General features: G+C 40.9%; 1 protein-coding gene across 1 annotated transcript in view; it reads right to left on the bottom strand.

Moving 5' to 3' along the window:
- Positions 1-22,819, bottom strand: part of LOC122788078 (proto-oncogene c-Rel-like) — a 1,849,952-nt gene that overhangs the window by 1,304,563 nt on the left and 522,570 nt on the right. The window contains exon 3 of the mRNA XM_044055006.1: positions 17,974-18,122. Within this exon, the coding sequence (XP_043910941.1) occupies positions 17,974-18,122 (149 nt within the window). The remainder of the gene's footprint in view (positions 1-17,973; positions 18,123-22,819) is intronic.

Genomic DNA, 22,819 nt, shown 5'->3' with positions numbered 1-22,819 from the left:
CCCTCTCCCTCAGCCCCTACATCCTTTCCTACCTTATAAATATACCCCACACTAGGGTTCTCCATCTTTCTTCTCTGACCTTGTACCTGGCTGCTGTGCTCCCTGCTTCGGCGCTTGCCCTGCAGTAAGTTAACCAAAGCTTTTTGTTAATGCCTGCTCAATGGAAATGATTACATGGTTTTCTACTTTTAAACTGTTTGCTGTGTTAATACTTGATTGTGGTCATAGCTCTCGCTGCAAACGCAAATACCTATACAGCGTTGAGCACGTGTGACTGTATCTTGAGGTTTGTTTGCTCATTGAGAAGATTTTATGCTTTATCCTTTAAACTGTTTGCTGTGTTACGACTTGTTGTGGGCTACGCTGTTGCTACAAATGCTTTAACTAAATAGCATTGAGCACATGTGACTGAATCCAGAGATTTTTTTACTGTTGCTGGTTATTGCCCTAATACTGGGCACAGTAAGCCTATTGCCTTGTCTAAAGCGTAACAATAGGTCCGCTGAACCATTACTTATCTCTAGCACAATGCAGTTATACTCTTTATAATATAGCTCGTTAGAGCCTTGATAATGTTGTATATTTACAAACAGTTAATTTATTTTGACATAATCCTTAAACCTTAATTTAGTTACATACTGTGAACTTATTTCTTTGAAGAGTGTAGTTAAGCAATTACGTAAGCCTTAATGCTCCATATTTGCTCATTAAAAGCGTGGTGCTCGTGGGGCTGTTATTAGCGGCTCATGTGCCATGGTAGTGTATACACTCTGTTATCATATGCAGAGCGAATTATAGACATTATATTACCTCTGCTTTTATCCCTAACGTTTATTTAACCTGGTAGACTCGCTTTATTACCACTATAAAGCTTGGTATAGATGTATACAGTGACTTCCTGTGTGCGGCATTGATTTTGTCTATTTTAACTCTGCCCTAAAGCACACTGCGCACTATATGCTGAGCCTACAAAGGGACATGCACTGGGAACTGTTACAAGCGGCTTTACTACCGCAGAACTTATAGAAAAGGTATCATTACCCTTTCTAGGTGCAGAGTTGAAATAACCTTTATACTTTGTGTAGAACTGAAAGTAACCTTTACACTTATCACTGGTTTTATCGCATTTCGCTGATCACATTTAGCGCTGAGCAGGAAGGTATGAAAGAACCGATTCCACTGTTGTGAACCTGAAAATCATAACTTGGTTCTACCCTTCTCTAAGAGCAGATGTTTATCTAAACACTCAATGTAACGCTTAGTACCCAATTAATAACTTTACCATAGCGACAGTTTGCCTCTATTTCCTATATTAAATAAAGAATAAAACCAGAACAAAATGTACTCATGTATTTACTGAATGGAATCTTTGCTGACTTCTATGCATAGGCTTAAACCCAAACAGCGACCCAAGAATAATCCACTGCAGTACTACCTGATTACTTTTGTCTATGTATTTAAACTATCCTGGACTAGGTACCCCTAATGTACAGTGTCCTGAATCTGAAAAAGTAGTTTATAAGTGTATTATTTATTCAGATGCAGCTCTTTTTTCCTAGCTATCTGACTGTGTTACAATGAGGTATTAGAGTTCATAGAAGTACTGATACATTTTGTAACTCTTGTTTGTTAATGAATTATCTTATTTAATTAGCAAATGCAACTCCTTTTTATCCTAGTTATCTGTATTTGTTTGAGTAGTTTAGAGTTCATTAGAAGTTTGATACACTAACAGAGTATTTTTTTACTGTAACAACATATGTAACCGTGTCTAAGAAATATCTTTACCTGCTCTCTAGTTGTAGTATTGTCTGCCTTACTACCTTTTCTCTCTTTCTGTATATTACCAGCCTTGTGTTCCTGTTTGTCCCTGCACCAAACACCTGAATTAACCCTGCTGGACACCTCTTAAGCTTAGTTCAAACTAAAGAATTAACCTACCAGCTCCCTGAGAGACATTTCCCTTTTGAAAAGGAAGTGAAAGTATGTATTGTTACAACTAAGAGTACTTTGCAATTATATTAATGTATTAAGACTGCTAGGTTAGGCAAGCTTCCCAGTCAGGTTAGCCAGCAGCCATACACCCCCCCTCACTTAACACTTATCTCTTTAAATAACCCCTACTTCCAGCTTATATACTCTCTTTCACTATCTGGTCCATCCCTACCTCTCCCTTAGCCTGCCATCTCCTGTAGGAGACCTATCTGTGCAATAAAGTGACTGGCCACTAGGTGGCGTCTCACTACAAGCTTCCTGTATATTAATTTCTTACCCTATTGTTAACCGTGCCTCCAGAACTCTATCCCCAGTTTTTCTACAAACTTATTCTTTCACCATCTCTCCTTTGTCCTATGGTATCCTTAATCACCTTCTACTCCTCTAACAGTCTGATTCTCTTCTTACTAGCCTCTTAACTTTCTCCTGCACTCTCCCACTTTCAGACTTACCTGGTGAATTCTCATACTTCACTGACTGTCTTCCTCGACAGTCTACTCTCTTGTCTCTACCTGCTCCGTTCGCCCTTCAGGCTCACTCCGCTCCCCTACCCTACCCCCAATTTCCACCCGCCCCCATGCTCCTACATTTATTCCTCTAAAAGACACTCCCCTCTATACCTACTCCTATCATACAAAGCACATCATTAACACTCCCAACCCCCTTTTTCTCACAACACACCCACTAATACCTACCTCACATCCCTCCTTGTTTTAATACCCAACCTATTGCTATATCTCTTTAGTGCTTTTAAAACCTACCTCCCGTTTCTTTCTTACCTCACTACCTTTAAACTGTCTATATCACTCTTCCCTCACAAATTACATTTATTAATCTGGGTCTCACTCCTACCTCCTCTAGCCACCACCTATCTCTTTACCTCCTATGAACAAACACTCTACTCTACCCTTCCCTTACCATCCAAACACACCTCAACACCAACATTACCTTTCTCCCCAAACTTCCTAAACCTCATTTTCAAACCCAGCTACCTACTAGCTAAATATCACAGACTAGCACACATTAAGCTCACCAACCTAAAAACTAGAAAATTATTTGACTATTATTGTAAGCCTCTCCAGCCCAAACATTTAACACTTCCCCACTCATTATTGGATGGGGACATTCATCCCAACCCTGACCCTAACTATCCCCTTACCACTGCAAACAGTAACCAAGACAAAACTAGGACCCTATCACCTACCAAACCTCCCAAATCACTCTCTATAGCACATCTTAATATACGTAGTATTTTTAATAAAATTGCTCAAGTTCATGCCCTCCTACATGTTCACCTATTTGACATCCTATGTTTATCAGAAACATGGCTAAAACCTACCATTAAAGACAATGAAATCACCCCACCTGGTTGCAATATCATTAGACTTGACTGTACTGCCAAGAAGGGAGGAGGGGTAGCAAGCCTTTATAAAGCAGAGCTACAAGTCAGCACTATAAATCTTAACCTACCTTTGGACAATAATGCAGAAATAATTATCTCCAAACTTCAGGTCAACACATGTAAAGCCATAAATATCACCTGTGTTTATCTTCCCCCAGGAAATAACATTAATACACTTGAGTATATCATTAACTGGCTTTCTATTAATCTCCCACAAGAAACCATAGTCCTTAGGGACATTAATATAGATTGGAATTCCTGTACTAGTACAAACCCCACCACCCATATTAACCTATATGGCTTCTCACAACTTATAAACTGCCCTACCAGAACTAATAGACTCCATAACAAAGGAAGTACCCTGGATTGGATACTTACTAATACTCCTCATCAAACCTACATAACAGGAACCCTTCCAGATGACCTAAGTGACCATTCTCTAACTTATATTATCAGACAGAAAACCAACATAATATTCCCTAACACTTTCAGAACAATACACTCAAAAAAGCAATTTAACCAAGAACTTTTCCAAACAGAACTGAAACAATGTAATTGGTCACCATTAAAATCTCTCCCTCTAAATGAAGCAGTTGAATACTTCATTTCTACATTCTTAACCATCCTTGACCACCACGCACCAACTCGCTCTATAAGAGCCAAAGCTAAACCAGCCCCTTGGCTCACTAGTATTAAACAAAAAAATCCTTCTCCAAAACAGATCCTGGGCAAAATGGCGTACTACTAAGAATCTGGCAGACCGCTAAACCTTTAGAGAACATAGAAACATTACAAAAAAAGCCATCCTGCTAGACAAAAAGAACTTATCTCCAATTACAGCAAACCTCTCACAAGGAACCTAGAAAATTTTGGACTAGTATTAACAATCTTCTTTTCCCAGGCCAATCGATCACACCCAACCCACAAGGCTCAAACCCTGAGAATCCCACACAAACAGCTAATGCCTTTAACTCTTTCTTCACAGACGCCATCCAAACTCTAGCTAGCCACCTATCCCCTGATACCTCTAACCTGCCCACCTCTTCTACAAACCCATCTCCTTTATTTCACTTACAACCAGTGTCTACTTCCTTTATTTCCTCCCTTCTCCAAAAGTTAAAACCTAACACCCCCTCAGCTGATAAACTCCCAGCAGAATTCCTGCAAAAAGGAGCTAAAGCCATTGCCTATCCCATTTCCATTCTGATAAATAGATCCATAAGTGAAGGAACTGTCCCATCTATCTGGAAATTTTCTCATATCATCCCACTACATAAAGGGGGGAACTCCAATGACTTTTCTAACATTCGCACCATAGCTTTGCTATCCCCTATTGCAAAAATTATGGAAAAGTGCATCCATAAACAACTTCTTAACCACCTTCTCCAGAACAACCTACTTGCCAACTGTCAACATGGTTTCAGACCTTTCCACAGTACCACCACTGCCCTGCTATCGTTCACAAACTGCATTAATAATAACCGCAACAAAAATCTTCTCTCATCTGCAGTCTTCATTGACTTATCTAAAGCTTTTAACATGGTTAATCACCAACTACTCCTTCACACACTAAATTCTCTTTCACTTGATCCTCTATCTATGAACTGGTTTACATCTTATCTTGAAAACCGTCAGCAGGCTGTACTCTGGCAAAATAAACTATCTAATTACCTTTCTAGCTCCCTCGGGGTCCCACAGGGCTCCATATTAGGCCCACTCCTATTTTCCATTTATATTAATGACCTGAAATCAGCTATTCCATACTCCACCTGTATTCAATATGCAGATGACTCTACCATAATCTGCTCAGCCACTTCTCAAACTGAACTTCAGACTCTTACCCAAAAAGCTTTCAACACTGTAGAACAATGGTTCTCACACTGCTGCCTCCTCCTAAACCCCAAGAAAACTAAACTGCTACTCTTCACACCAACCCGAAAGTCCACCTCTTTACATTTCAATCTCACTTTTAACAACCATACTCTTATCTCTCCTGACCCAACCACTAAACTGTTAGGAATAACAATAGACAACAATCTTAACTTTGATACTCATATAAACACCACAATAAAATTAGTTAACAAAAAACTAGGATACCTTTACAGAATTAAACCCTATCTTACACCAGAAGCTAGGACCTCTATATCCAGAACTCACCTAATCTCCACTCTCCTCTATGCTTCTCCTATATACACCAATCTCTCTAAAAACAACCTCAATAAACTAGCAACATCCTATAATAATATTGCTAGATTTGCTACAGGCTCTCTTTTTAGAACCCATCACTGTCTAAATCTAAGACATCTAAACTGACTAGAATTTCTTAACCATCTCCAATTTCATCAGCTCACAATAGTCCACAAGACCCTGTATCAACCTAGTAACACTCCAATACTCTCTAGCCTAATTACACCTTATAATAATCTCAAAAATCTACGCTCCTCAAACAAACTACTTATCAATACTACTAAACCCAACAACTCAGCAGGTGACTCCTTGTTCTCTAACTCTGTTGGAAAAATATGGAATAAACTACTCTCTGAAACCACATCTCAGACTTCTCTCTCACTTTTTAAAAGGAATCTAAAACTATATCTCAATAAACACTGGCTATGCTCCTGTACTAACCCTGACTAATTATTTTCCTATTCTCTAAATCTCACCCTACATCATTTATTTTCTTCCCTTTGTGTATCAATAAACAATATTATTGCATACAACATATATGTATATATGTATATTGCACCTTCTCATAAAATCACTGAGTATTCCAATATGTACTACTTGTGTGAAAAAAAAAATGTTTTGCTTTAATGTAACATTTGCTGTTTTTATAATATCTGTCATAACTTCTATATTAACTTTTTATTAACTTTGTATGATTTCTTGGAGCTTTTCTCCCCGGGCCTCTACTGAAAATGGACATGTATCCAGCTAGATTAGCCTGGTCAACAAATGTAAAATAAAATAAATAAATAAAATAAATGATTTGTCACAATACAAAAAATAAATTCAAAAGAGTGGTAGGTAATACAGGCAGTACAATGCCATACAAAAGAGAGAGACAGTTTATAATTGCATAAGGAGGTAGCAGTAGTTTGTACCAACATGTCATGCATTACATATAATATACTGGAAACAAGCAGCTGGAGATAGAATGTGTGTGTAACACAAATAGAGATAGAGAGAATAGATAAATCACTGCACAAGAGAGATAGTTGTGCTTGAATATAATAGGTAGAAAGTTCCAGTTTTAGAGGTCTACTGAAGATATGTGTGAGCAATTATTAGCTTCCGAGTAAGGGAAGTTGAGGTATTATATAAGGTTACATGGACAGAGCCAAGAATTGTAAAGATGTGTTTTTAGTAGTGTTTTGAATTGTGTAATAGAGCAGTTGGAAATGAGAAAGCTTGGGAGTTTATTCCATAATTTGGAAATGTAGTATGAAAATAGTGATTCACTAGCTGAGTTGTTAGCTTTGGAGACATGTTGGAGGGATTTGTTGGAAGAACGGAGATATCTAGGGGAGTTATATGGCTATAAAAGGTTATGGAGAGCAGGAATTTTATCTGGGTGATGGTGGATTTTGTGAGCAAAGGTAAGATGATTGAAGTGCAGTAGCTGTGGAAGTTCCAGCCAATTTAGTTGTCTAAGTGATGTACAGTGATAGGATCTATATGAAGCACCGGTTGCAAATTTGGCTATCTTATTGTAGCAAGATTCAAGTTTGGTAAGGTCAGTTTTACGGAGGTTGGTAAGTACTGGGGAAGCATATAAGAGAGTAGATAGGAGGTGCATTTGGGCAATAGGGGATTTAGTATTGTTATTTAGGAATTTATTGTTCCTATACAGGAGACCGAGTTTCTTGTGGACTTCTTGAATTGTTTGGCCAATATGTATGTCAAACTTCAGATTGTTGTCTATTTCAACATCTAGCAGTTTTGTGCGGATTGAGGGGATCATGATAGTTTGTTTTTTGGATAAGATGCTGAAAAGTTGGGAGGGGGTTTTGTCTTGGGTGGAGGGGGTTTTGCCTGGATGGAAGAAGTTTTGTTTTGTCTGGGATTAGGATGAGGTGGGAGTTAGCCAGTTTTCAGCCAATAGGAAAGATTCCTGGGTGCGTTTGTGGAGTGTTTGAAGAGAGGAAGCTGAGCATAGAAGGGATGAATCATCAGCATATTGGACTATGGTGGCGTGAGGTGTACAGGTATGGAGTTGATTGGTAAAGACAGAGAAAAGTAGGAGCCCCAGGATGGAACCTTGGGGAGCTCCTACGCTAACTGGAAGGAGGGGGGATATTTGTTGCTGCCATAGGACGGCTTGTTGACGCCCTGCAAGGTAATTCTGGACACATGAGATGGATGAGGAACAGAATTTTAGGGAGGAGAGGATGTTGATTAATTTTGGGTGGTTAACCATATCAAAGGCCTTGGATAGGTCAAGAAAAATGGCAGAAACATATTGCCCATTGTTCCTGTAGTGGTTGACTGTGTTGGCAAAGGACATCAGGGCTGTGGTGGTGCTATGAGAGCCTACAGGAAAAATATTCTAAAGACAACTGGATACAGCAACTTGAATGTCACACCTGGCTCCTGACATCCCCTGACTGCAGGGATAAACTTGATTCTCCTTTGCCTGGTGACAAATGAATAATTACTTTCCACAAATACTCTGGTTTTCACAGTCGTTCACACTTTTCATTTTTCCCATAGTTTTGTTAGGATATAGGTCTTGACTGCTTTCTCATAGCCAGATTTGGAACATACACATGATGTGCTCTTTCAAATACCGAATCCTGCTATGGAATACCAGTCCACTTGCTAATTTGCATTTTCATAACATGAATTTTATCTACTCCATCCAGTTTCTCTGGTTTAGCAGAAAGCCTCACATTTTCTCTGCATGTTCTATTCTCTAACTCTTTTTTGAAACTACTTTTTTCTTCGGAAGCCTCATATTCAGTCAAACTTTCCTTTATTTCCGCCTCTGGTTGTAGAATGTTGAGCAGATATGAGCATTTCAGTGTAGTCAACATGTTCGACATTCGACTTCGGCATTTACAGTGTTCGGTGTTCTGATTTCCGAACATTTTGTTTGGACATCTGTACACTGGAACATTGCACTGTCGAACATGTGATAGCAAACGATATACATATTATATATATATATATATATATATATATATATATATATATATTATAAAGTGTGTTTGTGTGTGTGTATATATATATATATATATATATATATATATATATATATATATATATACACAAACATATACACTCTTAATTAGTACCTCACTTAAACATCTCTGGGTGCATTTAATTTAGTTTTACCAGAAGTGAAGTGGCAACTTAAACTGCTTTTTTACTGAACAGCTGTGACATTTCTTTACATCTTAACTGATATAGCAGGGGCATAGGTATTTTGACTTTGAAGGCCTTCTGCATTGGGTAACTGCTAAGATGAATCAGAAGCAGGAGGAGAGGATGTTGATTAATTTTGGGTGGTTAACCATATCAAAGGCCTTAGATAGGTCAAGGAATATGGCAGAAACTTATTGTCCATTGTTCCTGTAGTGGTTGACTGTGTTGGCAAATGACATCAGGGCTGTGGTGGTGCTATGAGAGCCTACAGGAAAGAATATTCTAAAGACAACTGGATACAGCAACTTGAATGTCACACCTGGCTCCTGACATCCCCTGACTGCAGGGATAAACTTGATTCATATTAAAGTAAACAAGTACTGTTTTTAGTTGTAAGAAATATAGCTTTTACAGTACAAGAGAAAAAAGACTAAACAGAAGCAAGTTTAAGTTAATACAATGCTGTGAACTTGGGCTGCTAGGGTGAGGGCAGGGTGTAAAAGGGGGTGAGGATGGGGTGTAAAAGTAAACTGATTCTATTATATGTAGAACTAAGATAATGATTTTCCTTGCTTTTACAAGTTTTTACAAGGGTAGGTGTCTAGATTTATATCTTTGGCTTAAACAAGTGTTTCTGTAAGAAAATATGTAAAATATGACAATATGATGAAAGCCACAAAAAATGCTTAGCTTCTTCCATCTGCTAATATTTTAGCATGTCTCTTCTATTAGCAAATGTTCACAGTGAGAGACAAGAAGTCTGCAGTTAAAGACAATTAGCCAGGGGAATTCTGTACATGCTGTTCCGAGTAAAAATTGCAAAGTCTCCTTCATGAATGTGCAAGTTGTTAGCGTGTTTTTTTTCCTCGTTGCTGACTACTTTTATATGGAGACAAGCTTTTCTGCAGGAGCAAGCAATTAATGAGAGTTCGCAACATTTTTTGCTAAGGAAAATTTAAAATTTAAAGGTACAATGACAAGCAGTTCAGTGAAAAACAGTGTTTAAATTTATAGGAAGTGAATAAGAGACAGTGGCTTCCTTGGCAGCCTTAGTATTTTAATGCATTTACAGAACAGTGAATAATTTTGTTTTATTTAAAGGTAGCCAGTGCATTTTATTTTCTTACAGCTAAAAGTTAATGTTTTCTGAAACCATACAAGCTGCTTTTCACATCTGAGAGGGGAACAGAGATAAGAAAAGAACAGACAGCAATCAGTGCGAGTCAGAACACAGGATGCAACATGCATTTTAGTTTAGGTAATCTTAATTTTAGATTAGGTTATACCTATGGGTGCAGCTGCCTGGAGGGTTAAACTTCATTTGTAGAAAACAAGAAGTTATGTACTCACCATAACGTTCGATGTATGTAGTCCATCTCGCCTCACATTCTTACCCTTGGGTTTGGAGCCGAATATCGGCTCCAACTCGGCCGATTTTTACTAGCTCAAAGTCTCTCATTGGCTGGGCTAAGAGGGTATCCCATGGTGCGCTGCTCCATATCCCCAGATCTAGTCTGCTGCGAAACAACATATGTACTTCATACACACCTCACATCCATATAAACAATCCCTAATCAAAGGGACTCTGCAGGTGACAACCTATCCTCCAAATCCTCCAGGCAGGGGGAAGGTGGGAGGGTAAGTAAAAATGTGAGACGAGATTGACTACATGCATTGCACGTTATGGGGAGTACATAACTTCTTGATGTTATGTAGTCCTATCTCGCCTACATTCTTACCCGTGGGACAGCGTCCCTAGCACCTACATCCTGGGTGGCTCATAGGAAAATACTCCTGAAAACTGTGGAGCCAAAGGAAGATCTGCCCCTGGAGACCACGTCCAATTTGTAATGAGAAACAAAGGTGTGAGGAGAAAGAAGCCCAAGTAGCTGCAGCACATATATCATCTACTGACAATCTAGCTTGATAGGTTGTGGATGTGGAAACAGCCCGCGTAGAATGTGCCTTGACTGGAAATGGCAAATTTTTACCTCCTGCCTGATAGATGAAAGAGATACAACTGGCTATCCATCTAGACAGCGTAACTTGGATACCGGAGAACCCAATCGGTTTTCTGAAAAGGAGACAAAGAGTTGGTCAGACTTCCGGATATCTTTTGTCCGGTGTAAATAGAAGCGTAACTGTCTATGTACATCCAATTGGTAAAATCTAAATTCTGCCTCGTTAGAGAAGTTGGGGAAGAACACCGGCAGCTCAATGGACTGATTCATGTTAGACACGGAAGCCACTTTTGGAAGGAACGATGTGTTTGGTCTAAGAGAGACCCTATCTTTGTGGAAGATCAAATATGGGGGTTTGATGGAGAGGGCTTGAATTTCCAAGACCCGCCGTGCTGAAGTGATTGCTATCAAGAATGCTGTTTTCCATATTAAGAATTTTAATTCACAGGTAGCTGCAGGTTCAAATGGTGGTAGAGTAAGGACTTGAAGAACAAAATTGAGATCCCAGGGCATGACGGGTTCGGACACTGTGGGACGAAGCAACAGGGTACCTTTAAGGAATGCTTTGCATAGTCTGTGTGCCATAAGACTAGGTTCATTCGCTACGTGGAAATTAGATATCTCCACCAGCTGAACTTTGAGGGAGGCTGATGCGGACCCCTGACAGAACATCAAAGACAAGAACTTCAGAACTGAATCTATTGGAGCTGTGTAAGGATCAATACCTCTAGTATGAGCCCAGATGGAGAACCTTTTCCATTTGCTAGAGTAAATCTTTCTAGTGGATGGCTTAAGGGAGGACGATAACATATGGACCACTTCTGATGAAAAATTATGATGTCTGACTAGCGATGGAAGTAGAGTAGCCAGGCTGTCAACCGGAGTGTCCTCAGAAAGGGGTGGAACTGTACCGACATGTGTGTCAGTAAATCTGGTAGAGGGTCTAGAATCCAAGGAGTGTCCACAACGTATGGTTGAAGAAAGGGGAACCATACTTGACGAGACCAGTGTGGGGCAATCAGAATCATTCTGCTTCCCAAGGATTGCGCTTTCTGAGTCACCCTTGAGAGAAGGGGAAACGAAGGGAAAGCATAAAGCAGACCAGAGGGCCAATCGTGAACCAGAGAGTCCCTGGGTGATTCCCCCTGTGGGGGGATCAGCGTGAAGTAGTTGCTGCATTTCGCATTGAGAGGGCTGTCCAAAAGGTCACAGCAAGGCTGTCCCTATCTGCTGAAGATTCGCTCTGCAACCAGGCGATTCAGGGACCACTCATAAAGGCATACATATTGCTCTGCTTAGCCTGTCCGCTATTACATTGGACTTCCTTGGAATGTGCATTGCCACCAGAAACCGCTGGGAAGCTATTGCCCAATGCCACACTCACATAGCCTCTCTGCATAGGGGGTAAGACCGGGTTCCCCCTTGCTTGTTGAGATACGACACTACTGACATGTTGTCTAAGTGTATCACAATAGTCCCTAGAGGAAGAACTTCCTGAAGTGCCTGCAACGCAAGAAGCACTGCTCTCATCTCCAGGACGTTTATATGCAAATGTATCTCGTGTTCTTGCCACGTGCCTTGGACTGTCCTGCCGAGATAATGCCCACCCTCCCACATCTGGGAGGCGTCCGTGGTCACCGTGGCAACAGGGACGGGAGGAACGAAGGGATTCCCCCCGTTCAAATTGTTGGTGCACAGCCACCAACGGAGGTCCTGCTTGCACATGACTGTGATTAAGATGGGATGAGATAGTGGGAGTCTTTGGAGAGACCATTGGACAAAGAGGAGCCATTGAAGAAGTCTCATGTGTAATCTCGCTAGAGGGACCAACATGATAGTTGCCGCCATGGTCCCTAGGAGTTGAAGAACCAGTCTTGCCTTCGCTTTTCTCAGGGGCATCAGCATATGTATTTGTCGTTGCAATACCGTGATCCTTTCTTGTGGTAAGAATGCTCGCATTTGAATGGTGTCCAACTCTGCTCCTATAAAGGTGACATGCTGTGAGGGCAATAAGGCAGATTTTTCCCAGTTTATTGTTATGCCCAATTGGTGACATAGACTGATGGTAGCGTCCCTGGCCTGAACTAGTTGATGCCTGGTGGGGGCGGAAAGGAGCCAGTCGTCCAGGTACGGAAACACCTGGAATCTGTGACGTCTCAAGTGAGCCGTCACCACTGCCATACATTTGGTGAACACCCTGGGGGCTGTGGTGAGACCAAAGGGCAGGGCTCGAAACTGGAAGTGACTGGCTCCCAGCCAGAAGTGTAGGTGACTCCTGGATGCTTTGTCCATTTTGACATGGTAATAAGCATCCTTGAGATCGATGGAGCACATCCATACTTCCTCTCCCAACAATGGGAGAATCGATTGTAGTGTGACCATACAGAACTTGGACTTGTGTACGTAATTGTTGATTTGACTGAGATCTAGTATGGGTCTCAGGTCCCCTGTTCTTTTCGGCACCAAAAAGAATCTTGAGTAAGTCCCTAATCCGATTTGGTCAGAGGGGACTGGTTGGATGGCCCCTTTTTCTAGCAGCTGAGAGACCTCTAAGGCTGCTTGATCCCTTTGACTGGGTGGAATGTCTGGGATTTTTCTTATTGGCGGGAGTACTGAAGAGAATGGGATGAGATAACCTCCGGAAATTATCCTTAATACCCATCAGTCCTGGGTGATGCTCTCCCAGGCTTCCGGATATAAGGAAATTCGACCCCCGACTGGCTCCGGATAAGCGCAGTCGGGCACACCCTCAAGAATGAGAGTATGGAGAGCCACGGAAGGAGTTGCGGTCTCCGGAATTGCAGGGGCCCCACTCTGCCTCTGGGGCGACGTCTCCCTGAGTAACCCCCCCTCCCCTTCCTCTGGAAGGGGCTTCAGCTTGTGCGGCAGGAAAAAAAAACTCTGATTTCTTGAACCACATCTTCCCCCTGCGCTGGGCCTTGGGATAAGGCCTAGAAGGAAGGGAAAAACGGACCCCTACAGTAGACAGGGTCTTTCCCTCTTGTTCGCACCTGGTGAGGGTGTCTTTCACTTTGGTCCCAAACAAGGAGGAACCGTGAAAATGAGGCGTCAGTGAAGGAAGACTTGAAGGCCTCCACGAAGTGACACAGGCGGAGCCAGGCTTGCCTTCTAAGGGCGACCCCTGAGCTCGCTGCCCTACTCGCTCCCTCGGCCTCATACGAGATGAGCCGCATGGATGAGTTAGCGATGGAGTTACGAGTAGAAACCTGTGCGTTAACCATCTGAGCCACCGCCTCAGGCATATTACCCGCAATAGTATCTCCCAATTCTTTGAGGAGATCTCTCTGGAGCCAAGTGAAGTGAGACAAATAATTCAGAAACTGTAAAGTGAAGGTTGCTGAAGATAGGGTATGCTTCCCGTACCGGTCCATGGTCCTAGACTCCTTGTTAGGAGGACGGACCGACGAGGAAGACTCTGCAACTTCCTTCTGGGTGGCTGCCGCCGCCACCACCATGGCATCTAGCGGGACTCCTTTTGACAGAAACTCTTTTCCCTGGGGTGCGGACAGGAATTTGTTGGGACACCTGGGCACGGGCTCCACAGAATCAGGGTTTTCCCACACACTTCGAAAAATGAGGTCAAGAAGTTCGAAGGGTGGAGACACCCAGGAGGCAGAAGGTTGAGCGCCAAAAGCCTTAAGGAATACTGACTCCTCCTCGGAAGGAGTTTTGGAAGGCCAGCCTCCTCTTTGTTTCAGTATCTCCAGGATATCGGAGAAGGAAACATCATCAGAGGAAGACTTGGGGGACCCTTCTGATTCCTCTAGGTTGGAATCGGAGGTGTGAGACTCATCCTGGGAGTCTATGTGCTTCCTCTTGTACAATTTCTTTATAGGAGGCTCCTCAGGCACGGACTCTGGGGGACCCTCAGAAAGTTGGGGACCACTCATGGGGGTATCCTTAGGGCCTGGCGCTCTACTGTCCATGGATAGGGGAGTGTCAGAGGCTCTCGCCAGGGTGGTGGGGGACGGAATGACCTACCCGGGTGATGTAGCTGACTATCTTGCCAGCGCGCTCCGCATGACCTCGAAGGCAGGTCCCCCCGAGTCCAAGGACCGACCGGCCTCCGAGGCCATGACCGAGATCCCCCGAGCTGATGCACCGAGTGGGAGACTCGCAACAGACAGCTGTCCCGAAGTAACCCCCTCGGGCCCGACCGAAGAGACCCGAGTCTCGAACCCTGTGGACGGAACCGACATGGTCGGAGCCGATGTCGGCACCGATAGACCCAAAGGGGGTATCGGAGCCGGCGCAGAAACATCATTCAGAGCGGAGCATACTGGCTCCGACGACAAGGATGTGCTCAGAGGAGAAATCATCGAAACGGTCACAGGAACTGGCTCCGGAGCCGAGTGGGTTGGAGCTGAGAACAATTTGGGCAACACCGGCGACTGCAGGAGCCTCTGCACTACCCTATCAACATCCAAATCAGAAAGCCTGGAGGATTTGGAAGAGAGCAATGGAGATTGGGATCTTTTGTCTGGTGAACCATGCCTCACACTGGGCGACCGGTTACGTATGGGTTCAGGAATAATAGAAGCCGACGCCGATTCAGTTAACACTGATACCTCCTGTGGCCCCGAGGACAGTGGAGCCGAGGAGGTAGAGTCCAAAACAGTAATCTTCTCCGGAGACTCCGAAGTGGCAGATGGAGCCGAAGACCTTTTCTTAGACTTGAAAGCTTTAGACTTTGAGTACTAGAAGCCGAATCTATAGCTTCCTCAAATGACGATTTCAGAAGTCCCTTTAATATCAGTTTATTTTTTCTCTCCTGGAGCACCCTAGGACTGAACGTGTGGCAAAAGCTACACGACTCCTGTAAATGGATGGCTCCGAAGCAGTAGACACACAGAGTGTCCATCCGTGATGGACATTTTATATCCACATTTGGAACATTTCTTAAAGCCAGAAGCCTTATGCTCCTTCTGATCCTTGGACATTTTATAATTAACGCTAGTGAAACACCTAGATGCAACTTACAAAAAGGGCGGGAAAAAACACACAATTTAGAACACCAGAAAAAAACAGTACTAGACACACACTAAGAACCTCTAACTGAAACGGTTCTTCTAGGGATTACACAGGAAAAAACACAATGACCAGAGGTTTATCCAACAACAGAGGGGAGGACTAGGTCCTCTAACTAAAACAGGCCTAGCCCGCTGGAATAGTCAGGGATACCAAAAAACAACTATCACACTCAAGCACTGAAATTACACACACAATTTTGGCGATCAGCAACAAGAATAGCTATTAAAATAGCTTTTGGGTCTGAACTAACAATTTTCTCAAAGAGAAATAGCAAAAAAGAAGGTACTTAACCACAGCCAAGCGAGACCACGTCTGAGCTACACAAGCGGCAAACGAGATCTGGGGATATGGAGCAGTGCACCATGGGATACTCTCTTAGCCCAGCCAATGAGAGACTTTGAGCTAGTAAAAATCGACCGAGTCGGAGCCGATATTCGGCTCCGAACCCACGGGTAAGAATGTAGGCGAGATAGGACTACATAACATCATACAGTCTTGTGTATTTGTTCTAAGCTAATAGGGGTGTACTGAAACTGTATTTACTTTACTGTGTGAGGCTTTTCATTAAAGCAAAAAGTCATAAGAACCGTGACATAGGTTCAAATGAGATGAGAAGAAACAACTGTATAAAAGATGAGCCTGTCAAACATTATTGCAAGCATGTCGGAAATATACATTCAAAACAAAACTGTCATGTACACCAAGCGAGAATAATAGCTTTTCATCTTAATGACTAATCTAGTCATAGTAGCTTAGAATGTAAATGGTCTTATGAGTAATTGATAAAAAGAAAAGAATATTAAATTATATTAGGAAATGCACAGTACAAATAGCAATAGCAGAAGGCATATATTAGAAAGAAATGAACATGTGAACTTGCCAAAGAAAGGATATCAGGATGGATATTCAGCAGAATATCGGGAACAAAGAAAACTGGGAGTAATAATGCTGACTGCTAGAGGGTTCGAATTGTGACAGAAGAGGAAAAATAGACAACAATGGTAGATTTGTTGTAGTAATGGGCTATCAAGCAAGGGAAGAGGATTACGTTGGCATGTATTTACACTTTACCAAAAATTGTTATTATGGAACTTAAGAAAATTCTGGAATAAATAATCAGCTGTAAGCACAGAATATTACTTATAGGTAGGGGACTGGAACATGATATAGTGAGAAGGTATTAGGGAGATCTAAAAGGAAAAATGTAACAAAAGAGGACAGATTTCTGAAGAAGGTTATGAAAATATTTGGTATGGAAGACATGAATTCAGTAGAAGGAACTTGGACAGAATTTACATATTATTCCCCAAGGTACATTAACTGGGCTAGGCTGGAAAGAAAGTATATTTCACAAGAACGTGCATTTAATTGAAAACTTTGACACACGTCCCAAGAACTATTTCAGATTATGCAACAATAAAAATATAGATGGAAATCCTGGGTAATAAAGCAAAAATGAGACACCAATACTTTCTCACTTAGTTGTTAAAAAACAGAGTAATAAAATGGAGTTTAAAAAGAGGGAGAAATAGATGAGAAAGAGATATGGTTAAGAAGTAACAGGAATTATTTAGAGGGGCTGATAAATGTTAAAGGTTAAAGTATTGTAAAACAAGAGGAATCTCACAAAACAAGAAGAGGAGCAACTGCAGAGACAGTTTGCTCAACTGGCTCTCAACTTACTGCATTAGTAGGATAGTTAACTAATCCATGCTCAGAAGTACTATCTAGACAATCATATGTTAAAGTCGGTGATCCGTTCCCTGTGCATTTTTATTCTTACCCTCTGTTATATGCAGTCATTCCTCATTTTATCTGCAGTAATACTGACACAGATTTTGATAAATCTAGACACTGGTCAATATGATTACAAATTTGTCATGTTTCTTCTAATGTGCTGCAATGTGACAGGAGCTGTATTATTTTACAGAATTGTACAACCAGACTTTTTTCATGAAAACAAACTTGGCAGTTCCTGAAACAAAACAGAGTATCCATATATAAACAAACGGGAAGTTCTGAATTAGAATATAAAATGGGATGAACAGTCAAGAAATTAACTCCTAATATGAAGATAGCAGTCTCCATAATGGAGTCTGAACACCTTTTTCTGCCAGAATCAGTGCAAAAACTGGACAACACATTTCACATTAACCAAATTGTATCAAACGTTACAGAAAAAATTCAGGTACTTACGAAAGGACTTTTCTCTCTGGTCCAAACTCTGTCTCATAATACCCATCTTTGCAGTCTTTTCCAACTAGGTCATGTGGATGTGGTTTAAAATCTTCTCCTTTTGTCACCAACGTAACTCTGACTTTTCCTTTCCCACAATAATTCATTATCTATAACAAAACAAAAACATTTTATGAACACAGCAAGGTCATCACGTTACAAGTCAAGTAAAGCTATCAGAACTAATTTAGTACTGCTACACACTAATACATAGCAAATGCAATCAAAAGTACTGTTTAGTGTGAAAGTTAATTATTTGAACACAGTGCTGGTATATGCCTTGGAAACTGCAAAATGTACTTCTGAGGTATCATAAAAAAGAACAATACATGATAATTAATTTCAGCACATAAGCATCAGAATCCTGAATACTAATATATATATATATATCTGTATTAGCAACCTTTTAACAACAGGTTTATTAGCATTTATCTACAACAATATCAGAGTTATTATATAAAAGAAGCACTGGAGTGGGAAGTCACAGACAGAAAGTGTATATGTGTGTGTGTGTTTGTCAGGGGCCCCCCTGCAATAACCCTTAGAAAGTGTAACAGAGTTTTGAAATTTGTTATTGTGGATGAATTGCAGTTTAAATCTCAAACTGCTGGGGCTTGCACAGTCAGGTCTCATACTTGCAATAAGGACCACTTTCATCAGGAAAATATGAAACAGGAAAATTTGTCTTGAAGTGATGTAACATGATTTTCAAAAATAAATGGAAGAGTTAATAAATACAACTAAAGGATTTTAAGTAATTGGCTGTCATTCTCATTTTCACTTGAGAGGGTAAATAAAATTAGTCTTCTGCTTCCTCACCATGTCTGAGGAACTTACGATCATACTTCCATAGGTTCATACTAGGGTAAGCCCACCAGTGTCTTTATAAGCCTAGTTGTGCAACTCAACCCAGTTTTGTCACAGAGTTTCCTGGATGCCTATATGGTGAGGTATATTAGTAAATATTTAGCTAAGGACTATGTGTGTGGGGGGTATATTAGTTGGGGATCAATTTACTTACTGTCAACCTCTGTCCATCAGAGACATGGAGACCGGACGAGGGGTGAATTTTCAATTTCCCATCCAGTGATTAAAACTTCTTTTGAATAGGGTCAGGGATGAACTCTATTTCATAGAGATAGGTAGCTTATTCCATAGTGCGAGGTCCTTTGAGATACACATGTGTCCCTCCTCTTATTCTATAAGGCCTAAGACTTAAAAGAAAACTTGTAAGCAACTGTTTTTTCTGTCATTGACAGAGCCAGATCCAGCACTAGGTGACCTAGGTAGCTGTCTAGGGCCCTGTTGGCTGGGAAGAGCCAGCTAGCCAGAGGGGCTGCACAACATTTACTGTTTAATTGAAAATTAAAAACAAATTAGGAGTCATCTTTAAGGGCACTCATCTTTAAAACTGCTCTCTGTGTGCAATGTTTACATCTAGTCATGCTTTTGTTCACACCTACTCTTGCCTACAGGCAATGCAAGCACCTGCTGTTGTTTCTATTTCCATATCTTCTTCTACTCCGCATTCATTTACGGAATTTAAACACACAACCATTCCTGCTTCATCCACGGAATGTTTCAGTAAGGTAAGGTGTTTTGCTGGTGGGTGGGTGTGTATGTATGAAATGCCCTAGTTATACCTGGCAGGTTAGTTAATTTAACCAGGCTCAAATCCTGTACATTAGTTACAGGAGGCATGAGCCTGAATCCTCTACACCAACTACCAGACTATGAGCTTCAGTACATTTTCAAGAAATTATGAGCTTCAGTGCATTTTCAAGGAATTGTGAGCTTCAATGCATTTTCAAGGAATTGTGAGCTTCAAAGAAAGAGAAGTTTACTGCTGCTCATGCTAAGTCTGTTTTCAATGTGCAACTGTATTGTTTAGCAAATGGTCATCACTGTTTGTGCTAGAGAATTTGAAAGCAGTGTTAGTAGCATACTTGCTTTTGATGCATCAGGCTGTGGGTTTTACTCCCACATCATGTAATGGATTGCTGATACTGTGTTGTACTTTAAGGGGGGGGGGGGATGTGATGCCTAGTAACTATGAACCTGTGGTCAGTTTGTCATCCATTCCCTATTGCAATATTATCAGCTTACCATTTTTTTTTAAAGTAGCTTAGGCAATTTATTCTTCAAAGACAGCAGGTGCTGAATCTGCAGATGCAACATTGAAATATAAAGTTGTTTGCTAGCAGCAATCTCTTCAATAGTTACATATCTCGTAAATTGGAAATTATTGAGACGACTTTTACTTATGCAGAGATTCAGCATATTGGCGGATACTGGTGGATTGTAATGACAGAAGTTCAAGTGGAGTTTTATGGTTGAAATGTTCTGAAATGAGCAATTTTGTCATTACTGGTTCATATGTTTTGTTTCATTGCTTACTGGAAAAATGTCAAAGCTACAAATTTAAAACACACACTAACAAGTGGTGCTGTACTATACAAGAAATATAATTTAAAATAATCAGGAAGGTGAATCAAAGAGAACATGCATGTATGCTTGGTCCTAAAAATGTGTGCAAGGGGCTTATGCTTTGAAAACAGCCCAAGGGTAAACTTAATCCACCACTGCCCAAATGCATTTTCTTTGAATCTAGGTTTCAATGAAAGTGAGTTTCAAAGGCAGAGAAGTTTGCTGTGAATGCTACATTTACTTTTATTGTGAGACTGTATTTTTTGTTTAGTAAATGCCCATCAGTGTTTGCTCCATAACATTTGAAATAAAGATTTTAAATCATTGTAGAAGTAAAGAAGAAATAGTATGCAGACTGACAGGTTTGAAAAAGTGTTTATGATAACTTTGGAGAAATAGTCAAGTAATGGTTCATAGGTTCATATTAGGCTAACTGCCCTTGCGAGCCATTGGAAGCCTAGCCAATTATCCCTTGTGAGACTCAAACCCTGCACCTTGTGTTTGTAAGGCAAACACCTTAACCATTAGGCCATCCTCTTTCTAAGGGACACTGGAATGGCTGGGGGGGGGCTGCTGTAGGATGGGGGACCCCATCTATTACATTGCCTAGGACCCCATTTGATCATTATCCGGTGCTGGATGTTAGCACTGGATCTTAGTTACTATTCAGCGGCATAGGACCTTTAAGAAACTTTAGTCACTGCATGCCAGCAAATTTAGTCACTGCATGCCAGCCCATGATAATTTAGAATAAAGATATAGTGTACAGACTAAGAGATTTTAATTACTTGTAGGAAAACTAGTTAGTCTACTGAAGAGACAGTGATATGTTACATATGGATAGCAAAAGATGGGAAAAAAATGTAATAAATACAAGTATTCACTGCATTAACTAATCCTTCAGATATAAAGCCCACTTCAGTAGTAGCTTTACACTTGTGAATTCCTTTCCCTACCATCACATCTAGCTCTGCAAATATTGTTATAAGGCCCATGTTCAAGAGACAGAACATCACCTTTGGCAAAAGTTATCATCCTAGGTCTAGGAGATAACATGCCCTTACTAATAATCCCTGGTTCTGAATCTCCTTTAACCTGCTCCATCCTGGAATTACAAGCCTCTTCACGTTGCTGGTTTACAAAGCTATGTTTCTTATTACATTGCTCTCAAATGTATACACCCTATTCTCTACAAATGTGCTATGTGTTTCACTGTGTAAAACTGCACAAAACTGTTTGCAACTACATTTCTGCAGTTTAGCTCCTTTTCTGACAATATGTTCTGCTATATGCACAAAGCTGTTCACCATACAGTGGATATAAAGTATACACAGCCATGTTAAAATGCAAGGTTTCTGTGATACAAAAAATGAGACCACAATAAATCAATTCAAAACTTTTCCCACCTTTAATGTGACCCATAACCTGTACAATTCAATTGAAAGTTTTTCTTGTTTTTCACATCAGTTTTTTGTTCTTGGTGTTTGAGTAATGAAGATTCCAGCATGCATAGATAAGAAAATGTTTCAGCCATTGCCAACAAGCATCTCACTGGTGTTGAAGGAGGAAAGGGAAATGACATCACAGCACAGCAATCCCAACTTTATGGTAAGTATGTGAGATCCAGGCTCTTGCTGATGTCAATGGCACGGAGCCACCCTACACATTGATCTAAGATTTAATGATAGCTTTTGACCTCTCTCCCCCAGAAGTGTGATAAATGGAGAGAGGACTTGAAGACAATAAAAAATGTCTTCCCTCTCAATGACTGCTGCAAAGGAGAAATTTCCCTTCATAACTCTGAAGCTGAAAAATTAATTTAGTGAGGTGTAAGAAATGCAAATCCTTATACAGGTTTCTGGCGAGCTTGGGAATTATTTTTCAATTATGTAGTTTTATAGCGTCAACCACTATTTTACAAAAGAAACAGTGCTCATAAAGAACAGAAACTGCCAACCTTCACACAGTCACCTAGACGACCAAAGACCAACTTTCAGGTCCCTCACCTTGTATTTGTCCAGTTCACACTAGGTGCCATTTGCAGGGACTTCTTGCCTCTCCCTAAGAGAAGACCAGACAACAACAATCAAGGAGGAACTCAAACTTCCCCTTGCTTCTAGTTGTGTGGAAGTTAAACTGCACCCTAGGAATGACAACATTAATGTCAATCATGCTCTGGCCACACGTAATATAGCTAGAGTTTGAGATGTTTTTGCTTGATTTTCTGGTAGCCATAATTATTCTTATGTTTTTAAGGCAGTAAGCATGCACATTTCCCACAGTAATCTACAAAGAATGGAACTGCTCCAAGTGAGTGAAGTGTGTAACTCAAGAGTAGGAGGACACCTAAGCATGTTCTTCCCATGAAGGGGCTCTACAG

The sequence above is a fragment of the Protopterus annectens genome, chromosome 1.part2, assembly GCF_019279795.1.
Source record: "Protopterus annectens isolate FY-2018-M chromosome 1.part2, PAN1.0, whole genome shotgun sequence".
In the NCBI taxonomy this organism is placed as follows: Eukaryota; Metazoa; Chordata; order Ceratodontiformes; family Protopteridae; genus Protopterus; species Protopterus annectens.
The sequence above is the reverse complement of the archived record's forward strand: the minus strand, read 5'-3'. Positions and strand labels throughout refer to the sequence as shown.